At 44.5% G+C, this 13,422-nt stretch overlaps 1 protein-coding gene across 1 annotated transcript in view; it reads right to left on the reverse strand.

The window, feature by feature from the left end:
- USP13 (ubiquitin specific peptidase 13) overlaps positions 1-13,422 on the reverse strand; it is a 174,171-nt gene that overhangs the window by 34,710 nt on the left and 126,039 nt on the right. Inside the window, exons 11-13 of the mRNA XM_038744085.1 lie at positions 5,904-6,029; positions 5,486-5,639; positions 2,502-2,676 (exon numbers count right to left, since the gene is read on the reverse strand). Coding sequence (XP_038600013.1) covers positions 2,502-2,676; positions 5,486-5,639; positions 5,904-6,029 — 455 coding nt within the window. The remainder of the gene's footprint in view (positions 1-2,501; positions 2,677-5,485; positions 5,640-5,903; positions 6,030-13,422) is intronic.

Raw genomic sequence — 13,422 nt, forward strand, 5'->3', positions numbered from 1 at the left:
AGACTGCTGGGAAATCTAACCAGGGATGACAAAAATAAAATAAACTGAGAAACCCTAAGGAAAGAAGGGTGAATGGAAACTGTGGCTATCATACACTAACATATACTACACTACACTAACATATACTAACACTAACATACACTAACATACACATATACACTAACATATACATACACATATACATACACTAACATATACTAACATACACTAACATATACTAACATATACTGTGCCTAATATACTACTGATATACAAACAATCAATAAATCAAGAGTATTTATTGAGCGCTTACTGTGCGCAGAGCACTAAATGCTTGGAAAAGAACAATTTAGCAGAGTTGGCATATAAACTACTTAGTCACTGAGAAATTGGTGAGAGCGAGTTGATTTTTTAAAATTATTTTTCTTGTTTTTGAAAATACAACTGATTTTCCTCATTTCTGTTGTTTTAGATTTGGTTTCAAGATGGGCATTTTGCTAGCGTTTTGATTTATCCAACTGCCTGGTATTTTTCATGAGTAGAAAAGAAACTACAGTCTTTAATTTGAAAAACAGACATTATTCTACAAGGCTACTCACCTCAAAGGGTGATTAACCATTGGACCTCTTTAAGGCTGAGTAAAAATAACCGGCAGAAGTTTTTGTCCTTCAACTTTACCTCAGATAAAAGCCCAATATTACCCACCCATCACCCCCAAAACTTGTGAAATGAATTTAAAAGCTGCTAGATTTTAAGGATCACATATTTAGACTTTGCCATTTTTGTAACTTCCCAGACATTGTCAGTAATTAAATTAGTCACACACCCTTCAGAGGTTTTACCACACTTATTATGATGGTGTGTCCAAAGTGGCACCCTGATAGACTATTGAATCAATGGCAGAACAATGAGAGAAAATGTGGATAAAGATTAAAACATTCATACCAGATGTGATCAAAATTTATCTACACTACTGAAAATACAACAGTTCATTCCGAACTCATCCAGGAACACTTTTAATTACTCGATTGCAGATATCAATACGATCAAGGTTTCCTTCCAGGTGGCACGGATAAACAAGCATGAAAACATAATTAAAATGATGAAACGCACTGGAGGCATTTGAATTTCTTCATTAATACTCTTAATGGGATTGCATTTGTTTACCTTCTGCCTTTCCCTTCTCTCCCCCTCCGTGATTAAAATCTACTGATAACAAGAACCTTACTCTCAAAGCTCTTGGGAATTACATCCTCAATAAATGCAATAAATACAATTGATTGATTGGTCACTGTCTCCAACCCATAAAATAGTCCTTATAACTTAGAGTGGACTTTGCTGCATTTTGTACTTGTAACATGACACCAAACACTGTAGTAACATTGCCAAGATCCGCCCTTTCCTCTCCATCCAAACCGCTACCTAGCTGGTTCAGTCTCTCATCCCAACTGGATTACTGCATCAGCCTCCTCTCTGATCTCCCATCCTCCTGTCTCTCTCCACTTCAGTCTATATTTCACGCTGCTGCCCAGATCATCTCTGTGCAGAAACGCTCTGGGCAGGTCACTCCCCTCCTCAAAAATCTCCAGTGGCTGCCTGTCAACCTACACATCAAGCAAAAACTCCTCACTCTTGACTTCAAGGCTGTCAATCACCTCGCTCCCTCCTACCTCACCTCCCTTCTCTCCTTCTACAGCCCAGCCCACACCCTCTACTCCTCTGCCACTAACCTCCTCAATGTACCTCGTTCTCGCCTGTCCCACCATCGACCCCCAGCCCATGTCCTTCCCCTGGCCTTGAATGCCCTCCCTCCACACATCCGCCAAACTAGCTCCCTTCCTCCCTTCAAAGCCCTACTGAGAGCTCACCACCAAGAGGCTTTCCCAGACTGAGCCCCCTTTTCCCTCTCCTCCTCCCCATCCCCCCCGCCTTACCTCCTTCCCCTCCCCACAGCAACTGTATATATGTTTGTAAAGATTTATTACTCTATTTGTTTTACTTTTACATAATAATAATAATAATGGCATTTATTAAGCGCTTATTATGTGCAAAGCACTGTTCTAAGCGCTGGGGAGGTTCCAAGGTGATCAGGTTGTCCCATGGGAGGCTCAGTCTTAATCCCCATTTTACAGATGAGGTAACTGAGGCCCAGAGAAGTGAAGTGACTTGCCCAAAGTCACACAGCTGACAAGTGTGTGACATCTTTACTATTCTATTTATTTTGTTAATGATGTACATTTAGCTTTAATTCTATTTGTTCTGATGACCTGACACCTGTCCCCATGTTTTGTTTTGTTGTCTGTCTCTCCCTTCTAGACTGTGAGCCCATTGCTGGGTAGGGACCATCTCTATATGTTGCCAACTTGTACTTCCCAAGCGCTTAGTACAGTGTTCTGCACACAGTAAGCACTCAATAAATACGATTGAATGAATGAATGTAAAAATGACATTAAAATTGGCCTCCCTATCTCCCCCCCACCCAACACACAGACACACACACACACACACACAAACACACTCACTTGACACCAGCAGACTTAGCCTGCAAGGCGCTGCTCCAGAAATCATCCACATTATCTGGTTCAGAAAAGGCCTGAAGGCAGGCACTGAAAGGGACTCTGGCCCGGACCAACTCTGGGAGAGGTCTCCTGGACGCTTCTGCTTCTCTTCTCGTCAGCTCGTAGGCGATGAGTTCATCTGGGCAGAAATATCGCAGAAAGACAAAGTGTAAGCTTGGCAGAAGTCTTTTGAGATTGTTCAGCTACTTTGAGGAAAAACCCAGTGAGCCCTTTGATGAGAATATTTTTCCATTTCCAGACACTTCTGAAATGTGCACTGCTGTGGGAATGTGCCTGTTACATTGTTATACTGAACTCCCCCAAGCACTTAGTACAGTGCTCTGCCCACAGTAAGCACTAAATAAATATGATTGAATGAATTGATCAATTAATCAAAAGAAGCTTCCTAATTTGGCTGTTCTATCCAAAACAGGTAATGAACACTCATGTCCTGGCAGAGTCCATTTCTTCTTAATCTTCCTTTGAATCTTTTATACTGTGAGCCCACTGTTGGGTAGGGACTGTCTCTATATGTTGCCAACTTGTACTTCCCAAGTGCTTAGTACAGTGCTCTGCACACAGTAAGCGCTCAATAAATACGATTGATTGATTGATTGATTGAATCACCCAATCGTTTGGCCAGAGCTGCCTCAACACGGCGAACTCCAAGGCCCACGAGGACTACCCCCACCTCCCCCTCTCCATCCCCCCCCCCGCCTTACCTCCTTCTCTTCCCCACAGCACCTGTATATATGTATATATGATTGTACGGATTTATTACTCTATTTATTTATTTATTTTACTTGTACATTTCTAGTCTATTTATTTTATTTTGCTAATATGCTTTGTTTTGCTCTCTGTCTCCCCCTTCTAGACTGTGAGCCCACTGTTGGGTAGGGACCATTTCTAGATGTTGCCAACTTGTACTTCCCAAGCACTTAGTACAGTGCTCTGCACACAGTAAGCGCTCAATAAATACAATTGATTGATTGATTGATTGAATCACCCAATCGTTTGGCCAGAGCTGCCTCAACACGGCGAACTCCAAGGCCCATGAGGACTACCCCCACCTCCCCCTCTCCATTCCCCCCCGCCTTAACTCCTTCCCTTCCCCACAGCACCTGTATATATGTATGTATGATCGTACGGATTTATTACTCTATTTATTTATTTTATTTGTACATATTTATTCTATTTATTTTATTTTGTTAATACGTTTTGCTTTGTCGTCTGTCTCCCCCTTCTAGATTGTGAGCCCACTCTTGGGTAGGGACCGCCTCTAGATGCTGACAACTTGTACTTCCCAAGCGCTTAGTACAGTGCTCTGCACACAGTAAGCGCTCAATAAATACGATTGATTGATTGATGGACGCCTCCTCCAACCTCCACCCATTGGCAAGAGGCCTGAGAGAATGTACTGAACACTGGGAAGGTTGTAGTAGCTTCTAACAGTGAACTATTTGCCCAGAGCCATGAGGAGCCTCAGTACTGCCCCTTTACACCTTGCTTTTAAGATTGTTTCTACTTTCAATCAATCAATCAATCAATCATATTTATTGAGCGCTTACTGTGTGCAGAGAACTGTACTAAGCGCTTGGGAAGTACAAGTTGGCAACATATAGAGACAGTCCCGCCCCAACAGTATGTTGAATTTCCACTGTTGACCATTTATTCCTATTTCCTCCATTTCTGCCCTCCCCAAACGAAAGATTGTGAGCCTGCAGAAGGACAAACGCCAACGCTCAGTAAAATACATAGGCACTTAATTTTTTTTAATGGTATTTACGTGCAACCTTTGTGTTTAGTTAGTGTCAGTCAGTTGTATTTATTGAGCACTTACTGTGTGCAAAGCACTGTACTAAGCACTTGGGAGAGTGCACTACAACAATAGACACCTCCCCTGCCCCCAACGAGCTTACAGTCAAAAAGACATAAACGCTGGGGTCGATATGATTGAATCACTCTGGACCCAGTCCCAATCCCGCAGTCTACAGTCTAAGTAGAAGGGAGAACAGGGATTGAATCCCCATTTTTACAGTTGAGGAAACTAAGGCACAGAGAAGTTTAAGCCCAAGGTCCCACAGCAAGCAATTGATAGAGCTGGGATAAGAACCCTGGTCCTCTGAGTCCCAGCCCCATGCTCTTTTCACTAGGCCAGGCTGCTTCACGAATTCATGCTCCTTATTATTGTTACCATTATTATTATATAATATATTATAATAATATTATAGAATACAATAATATATAATATAATATATAATAATAATGGTATTTGTTCATTCATTCAATCGTATTTATTGAGCATTTATTGTGTGCAGAGCACTGTACTAAGCACTTAAGTGTGCTTAAGCACTGTACTATTTGTTAAGCATTTACTATGTGCCAGACACTCTTCTAAGTGCTGGTGTAGATACAAGCCAATCGGGTCGGACACAGTCCCTGTCCCATGTTGGGCTCACGGTTTCAATCCCCATTTTCCAGATGAGGTAACTGAGGCCCAGAGAAGTGAAATCACTTGCCCAATGTCACACAGCAGACAAGTGGCGGAGCCGGAATTAGAACCCATGACCTTCTGAATCCCAGGCCTGTGGTCTATCCACTACACCATACTGCTTCTCAAGTAATAAGAATAATAATAATGGTATTTATTAAGCACTTACTATGTGCAAAGCACTGTTCTAAGCGCTGGGGAGGTTACAAGGTGATCAGGTTGTCCCACAGTGGGCTCCCAGTCTTAATCCCTGTTTTACAGATGAGGTAACTGAGGCACAGAGAAGTGAAGTGACTTGACCAAAGTCACACAGCTACCAATCGGCAAAGCCGGGATTTGAACCCATGCAAGTGAATTCCAATCTCACAATAATAAATTTCCACGTTCCCAAGACCTTTAATCTCGTTCCAACAAGCAAATATTTTAAATTTAGTTTTGGTGGGTTTTTCCTCCATACCCTTGTTTGTGGCTGCCTCCATAGCCACGGGTAACTGCATGAGGTAGTCGATCCGCTCTGTATATCGCACTTTCCGGGACTGGCAGCACTGGATGCGCTCTTCCACCAGAAACCGGAAAACGTCGCTCGGGTTTTCGGAACCGATGCGGTTCCTCTGCGGGATTGAAGAGAGCAAGTTAGTTCATTCATTCAGTGGACACACCTAGAAAATATAACTCAGTGAATAACTACTAGAGGGAGGATTCATTGGGGAAGTCTTTCGACATTATGAAAGTCATTACTGTTAACGATCCCTGTATTTGGTTCAATTTGTAAAATGTCCCTCGTTGGAAAAAAGACATGCGAAACATATAAACTCAGGACGTAATCTAGTGTTCTGTGGTTTCAGCTTCTTCTATATATTTTTTAAAGTTCTTACCTCTACTAGATTTACCAGGTGCAAGAAAAACTCCTGAGCATCTTGCTGTCTATTGGAGGAAAATTCCGGGTGGTCTTTACTCACAAAGGCCTTAAACATGCGGGGAGAGATCCCATTCTGCTGAGGCTAAATGCCCAAGGGGGAAAAACAAAATTGTATGTGAATAAAGGCAAAGAAACACAAACTGGCTCTCAGAGAAACATTTTATTTTATCAACCAAGTGGCAAAATCTTAACTCACTGATGTAATATAATAAGCATTCACAGTACCATTCAAAAGGGCTCACTAAAAAATAGGTTTTTTTAGGTAAAAAAAAATGTAAATGAAATCCTAATCCTAAATTAAAAATTTACCTCACTGATGATTTTCCTTGCAAAATACGTCAGAGACCTGCAGATTAATCTGCTATGTAAAAAGTTAAATTGCAGAGGGCAGATCTACCACCTCTTCCCAGTTATACAGGATGACGCTGAGGCTCGGTTTTATTCAAAGCAGTAAATTCAAGGTTAAATTAGTATACACCAGTGTCAATGGTATGTTTAGGTCTAACATTCATTTGTGTTTTAAATGCAACGTGGTAAGTGATTGTGTTTCAACTTGTAACTGACTGCTGATCAGTTAATCAGTGGCATTTACTGAGAGTTAGGCACTGTGCTAATGCTCAGAAGATTACAATACTAGCAAGAAATACCTGACAATCTAATGGGAGAGGCGGACACAAATGATTTACCCTTAATGGAAACCAGAAGAACAAAGCAGAAAGGAGTTAAAGCACAAACAGATGTAAACAAGTAAACAAACATTTGTTCGCACCCATGAATATATAACTAATATGTAAAATAATAACCATATTAGTAAGTGCTCATTAAATACGATTGATTGATTGATATGTACAAACATGCTGAGGATAGGACTGAAAGTGCTAAGAAAGGATGTTCATTTGATGCAATTCTACTATTATGAATTAATCAAGGGAGGCTGGTCGTTTCTTTCCATTACAATAATAATAAATACTACTCATCGTGGCATTGATTAAGTACTTACGACGTGCCAAACACTGTACTGCGTCCTGGGGCAGATAAAAGATAGGCAGACAGGGCACAGTCCCTGTCCTAAATAGGGCTCACATTCTAAGGGGGCAGGAGAACAGGTATTTAATCTCCATTTTACTGATGAGGAAACTGAGACACAGAGAAGTGAAGTGACTTGCCCAGGGTCATTCAGCAGGCAAGCGACAGAGCCAGGATTATAACCCGGCTTCTCCAATTCCCAGGCCCCTGTTCTTTCCACTAGACCTCGTTGCTACCAAACAAGAACTCCAGACCACCTGATTCAAGAATTGCCTTCAGCTGTTCCAGCCTCCACTCATGGCTTTTCCCCTGGCTAGTTTCCTAGCTATATCTTTGCTCCTGAAACTCCTGTTCTGACCTATGGGGTGTGCTTTTTCACCTCCCCTCACAAATCCACCAATTCTCATCACTCACCTTGTTTAGTGTCCTCTAAAAGAACACACAATTTCCAACTTTCTGATTAATCCCATCATCCCGGGTCTTCTCCTTCTACCCGCCCTAAGAACTGAGTACATCATTGGAGCTCACCAATAACCTCTTTCTCACCAAAGTAATAGATTCTATTCCACCCTAATCCTTCTCATCATTTCGGCCACCATCAACACCATGGCTCACTTTCGTCTCAGAAAAATGATCTAAACTTGGTGTTACTGGCACGGTTCTCTTCTTATTCCCCTCTTACCTCTGGCTGATCATTCCTGCTCTTTTTGGCTGGTTCTTCCTGTGCCTGCTATCCCCTACCTGTGAGTATACTTTGAAGCTCTGTTCTATGGGTCCCCTTGGCTTTTCATTTTACACTCTGCTCTTGGGGAATTTGTTGGCTCTCAAGATTTAAACTACCACTTCCATTCAGACAACTCCCAAATTACCTTGTAGCCTTGACCTCTCCCCTGTTCTGCAATCATTCTTTTCCTCCTGCCTCTAGGACAGTTCTACATGAATATCCCACTGGTATCTCAGGCTCAATACGTCAAAAACTGAACTATCGCCTCTCCCAAATCCTTTCCTCCACATCCTCTCCTCCACCTAACTTTCCTTGCAGAGTCAACATCAACACCCTTCCTATTTGTTTTGATGGCATTTGTTAAGTGCTTTCTATGTGCCAGGTATTGTATTGAGCGCTGGGGTAGACGCAAACTGATCAGGATGGACACAGTCCAGATCCTACTCTATCCTAATCCTCCTCAACCTCTTAGCTGCCTTCGCACTGTGGACACTGTGGACACTGTGAACCTCGGGTTCACAGACTCCGTCCTCTCCCGATTCTCCTCTTATCTCTCCGGCCGTTCATTCTCAGTCTCCTTTGCGGGCTTCTCCTCCCCCTCCCATCCCCTTACTGTAGGGGTTCCTCAAGGGTCAGTTCTCGGTCCCCTTCTGTTCTCGATCTACATTCACTCCCTTGGTGAACTCATTTGCTCCCATGGCTTCAACCATCATCTCTATGCTGATGACACCCAAATCTACATCTCTGCCCCTGCTCTCTCTCCCTCTCTCTCCAGGCTCAAGTCTCCTCCTGCCTTTGGGACATCTCCATCTGGATGTCTGCCCGCCATCTAAAACTCAATATGTCCAAGACTGAACTCCTTTTCTTCCCTCCCAAACCCTGGCCTGTCCCTGGCTTTCCCGTCACTACCATCCTTCCCGTCTCACAGGCCCAAAGCCTTGGTGTCATCCTTGACTCTGCTCTCTCGTTCACCCCTCACATCCAATCCGTCACCAAAACTTGCCGGTCTCACCTCCAGAACATCACCAAGATCCACCCTTTCCTCTCCATCCAAACCGCTACCCTGCTGGTTCAATCTCTCATCGTATCCCAACTGGATTACTGCATCAGCCTCCTCTCTGATCTCCCATCCTCCTGTCTCTCCCCACTTCAGTCTATACTTCACACGGCTGCCCGGATAATCTTTGTGCAGAATCCTGGCTCTGCCACTTGTCAGCTGTGTGACTTTGGACAAGTCACTTCACTTCTCTGTGTCTCAGTTCCCTCATCTGTAAAATGGAGATTAAGACTGTGAGCCCCCAGTGGGACAACCTGATCACTTTGTAACTCCCCCAGTGCTTAGAACAGTGCTTTGCACATAGTAGGCGCTTAATAAATGCCATTATTATTATTATTATTATTATTATTATTCTCTATGCCTCAGTTACCTCATCTGTAAAATGGGGATTAATCAATCAATCAATCAATCAATCGTATTTATTGAGCACTTACTATGTGCAGAGCACTGTACTAAGCGCTTGGGAAGTACAAATTGGCAACACATAGAGACAGTCCCTACCCAACAGTGGGCTCACAGTCTAAAAGGGGGAGACAGAGAACAGAACCAAACATACCAACAAAATAAAATAAATAGGATAGAAATGTACAAGTAAAATAAATAAATAAATAAATAAATAGAGTAATAAATATGTACAACCATATATACATATATACAGGTGCTGTGGGGAAGGGAAGGAGGTAAGATGGGGGGATGGAGAGGGGGGGCGAGGGGGAGAGGAAGGAAGGGGCTCAGTCTGGGAAGGCCTCCTGGAGGAGGTGAGCTCTCAGCAGGGCCTTGAAGGGAGGAAGAGAGCTAGCTTGGCGGATGGGCAGAGGGAGGGCATTCCAGGCCCGGGGGATGACGTGGGCCGGGGGTCGACGGCGGGACAGGCGAGAACGAGGCCCGGTGAGGAGATTAGCGGCGGAGGACCGGAGGGTGTGGGCTGGACTGGAGAAGGAGAGAAGGGAGGTGAGGTAGGAGGGGGCGAGGTGATGGACAGCCTTGAAGCCCAGGGTGAGGAGTTTCTGCCTGATGCGCAGATTGATTGGTAGCCACTGGAGATTTTTGAGGAGGGGAGTAATATGCTCAGAGCGTTTCTGGACAAAGATAATCCGGGCAGCAGCATGAAGTATGGATTGAAGTGGAGAGAGACACGAGGATGGGAGATCAGAGAGAAGGCTGGTGCAGTAGTCCAGACGGGATAGGATGAGAGCTTGAATGAGCAGGGTAGCGGTTTGGATGGAGAGGAAAGGGCGGATCTTGGCAATGTTGCGGAGCTGAAACCGGCAGGTTTTGGTGACGGCTTGGATGTGAGGGGTGAATGAGAGAGCGGAGTCGAGGATGACACCAAGGTTGCGGGCTTGTGAGACGGGAAGGATGGTAGTGCCGTCAACAGAGATGGGAAAGTCAGGGAGAGGACAAGGTTTGGGAGGGAAGACAAGGAGTTCAGTCTTCGACATGTTAAGCTTTAGGTGGCGGGCGGACATCCAGATGGAGATGTCCTGAAGGCAGGAGGAGATGCGAGCCTGGAGGGAGGGGGAGAGAGCAGGGGCAGAGATGTAGATCTGGGTGTCATCAGCGTAGAGATGATAGTTGAAGCCGTGGGAGCGAATGAGGTCACCAAGGGAGTGAGTGTAGATTGAGAACAGAAGGGGACCAAGCACTGAACCTTGGGGAACCCCCACAGTAAGAGGATGGGAGGGGGAGGAGGAGCCTGCAAAAGAGACTGAGAAAGAACGACCGGAGAGGTAAGAAGAGAACCAGGAGAGGACGGAGTCTGTGAAGCCAAGGTCAGATAGCGTGTTGAGGAGAAGGGGGTGGTCCACAGTGTCAAAGGCAGCTGAGAGGTTGAGGAGGATTAGGACAGAATATGAGCCGTTGGATTTGGCAAGCAGGAGGTCATTGGTGACCTTTGGGAGGGCAGTTTCCGTGGAATGAAGGGGACGGAAGCCAGACTGGAGGGGGTCGAGGAGAGAGTTGTTGTTGAGGAATTCCAGGCAGCGCGTGTAGACAACTCGTTCAAGGAGTTTGGAAAGGAATGGTAGGAGGGATATGGGACGATAACTAGAAGGTGAGGTGGGGTCAAGAGAGGGTTTTTTTAGGATGGGAGAGACATGGGCATGTTTGAAGGCAGAGGGGAAGGAACCAGTGGAGAGTGAGCAGTTGAAGATGGAAGTTAAGGAGGGGAGAAGGGATGGAGCGAGAGATTTCATAAGATGAGAGGGAATGGGGTCAGAAGCACAGGTGGCCGGAGTAGCAATTGAGAGGAGGGAGGAGAGTTCCTCCCACAGAGCTTAGAACAGTGCTTGGCACATAGTAAGCGCTTAACAAATGCCATCACTATTATTATACAAGCAAATCGGGTTGGACAAAATTCCATATTCATTCATTCAATCGTATTTATTGAGCACTTACTGTGTGCAGAGCACTGGACTAAGCGGTTGGGAAGTACAAGTTGGCAACATATAGAGACGGTCCCTACCCAACAATGGGCTCACCATATCCCACATGGGGCTCACAGTCTTAATCCTCAATTTACAGATGAAATAACTGAGATATAGGGAGGTTACTTGATGATGATGATGATGGGATTTATTAAGCGCTTATTATGTGCAAAGCACTGTTCTAAGCTCTGTGGGAGATACAAGGTTATCAGGTTGTCCCACATGGGGCTCACAGTCTTAATCCCCATTTTACAGATGAGGTAACTGAGGCACAGAGAATAATAATAATAATAATAATCGCATTTGTTAAGCACTTACTATGTGCAAAGCACCGTTCTAAGCGCTGGGGAGGTTACAAGGTGATCAGGTTGTCCCACGGGGGGCTCACAGTCTTCATCCCCATTTTCCAGATGAGGGAACTGAGGCCCAGAGAAGTGAAGCGACTTGCCCAAAGTCACACAGCTGACAAGTGGTGGAGCCGGGATTTGAACCCATGACCTCTGACTCCAAAGCCCAGGCTGTTTCCACTGAGCCACGCTGCTTCTCTACTTGACTTGCCCCAGGTCACACAGCAGACAAGGGCTGGATCAGAGATTAGAAGCCAGGTCCTTCTGACTCTCAAGCCCATGGTCTATCCACTAGGCCTCGCTGTTTCACTAAAAATGTATATAAATTGGTATAAAACAGTGGTGCATACACAGGAGGCCCAGATTACCAGGCCCACTTGCTATATCCCTAACAGCCTACTCTTTCCTAACTCCTTGCACTCAAGCCCCAGGAGGAACACATCTGGAAGAAACAAGAGAATGCTCATGGCAGACCCACTCAATATTACGAAATGTATATCAATATGGGATTTGTTAAGTGCATACTATAAGCGGGTTGGACACAGCCCATGTACCACACAGGCTCACAGTCTTAATCCCCATATTACAGATGAGGTAACTGAGGCCTAGAGAATGGTGATGATTCATTCATTCATTCATTCAATCGTATTTATTGAGCGCTTACTGTGTGCGGAGCACTGTACTATGATGATGATTGCATTTGTTAAGCGCTTACTGTGTGCTGAGCACTGTTCTAAGCACTGGGGGAGATATAAGGTAATTAGGTGGTCCCATGTGGGGCTCACAGTCTGAATCCCCATTTTACAGATGATGTAACTAAGGCACAGAGGAGAATAATAATAATAATAATAATGGCATTTATTAAGCACTTAGTATGTGCAAAGCACTGTTCTAAGCACTGGGGAGGTTACAAGGTGATCAGGTTGTCCCACAGGGGGCTCACAGTCTTAATCCCCATTTTACAGATGAGGGAACTGAGGCACAGAGAAGTGAAGTGACTTGCCCAAACTCACACAGCTGACGAGTGGCGGAGCCGGGATTTGAACCCATGACAGAGAAGTTAAGTGACTTGCCCAAAGTCACACAGCTGACGAGTTACGGAGCCAGGACTAGAACCCACGACCTCTGACTCCCAAGCCTGTGCTCTTTCCACGGAAAGAAGTGAAGTGACTTGCCCAAAGCCACACAGCTGATGAGTGAAGGAGCCGTGATTAGAACCCATGACCTTTGATGCCCAAGCCCATGATCTTTCCACGGAAAGAAGTGAAGTGAGTTGCCCAAGGTCACACAGCAGACAAGCGACAGAGCTGGGATTAGAACCCAGGTCCTTCTGAGTCCCAGGCCTGTGCTTTATCCTCTAAGCCATGTTTCTCATACTGTAAGAAAAAGTCCATCATTTAGAAATTCTAGACAGGGCTTCATTTTTCAGGGGTAAAAGTAGATAAGCCAAAGCCCTCAATGTCAAAGCTTCACGTTTAGTTAGCTAATTTAGCTCCAACTGAAACACCCAATGGTTTATCATTTATATTAGCTGGAAAATGATCTGCCAATTTTCTTCCCCATCTATTATAGTTACCCTATTCCAAACTATCTGCTATAAAGACAAGTTACCGTGACCATCTAAGTGAACAAACACACACACAGACTGCTAGTAAGCTCTTTCTACAAAAGTGTAATTGCTTTTTTCATTCTATTCAGAGAGCCAGAAGTAGGGAAAAAAGATTAATAATGCCAGTATTTCCTACTTGGCAACTGTTAGAGTTGGAGCCTATTCTTTAATGTTCCAGTGCTCATGAGGAGGCCTATGCAATTCTTCTAATTTCCAGGCAGCTGCGGAACATGTACTGTTTAGCAAATACTAACTATACTCACTTGCTTTCAAAACTAGCTAAAAT

This window comes from Tachyglossus aculeatus, chromosome 1 (assembly GCF_015852505.1).
Source record: "Tachyglossus aculeatus isolate mTacAcu1 chromosome 1, mTacAcu1.pri, whole genome shotgun sequence".
Classification (NCBI taxonomy): domain Eukaryota; kingdom Metazoa; phylum Chordata; class Mammalia; order Monotremata; family Tachyglossidae; genus Tachyglossus; species Tachyglossus aculeatus.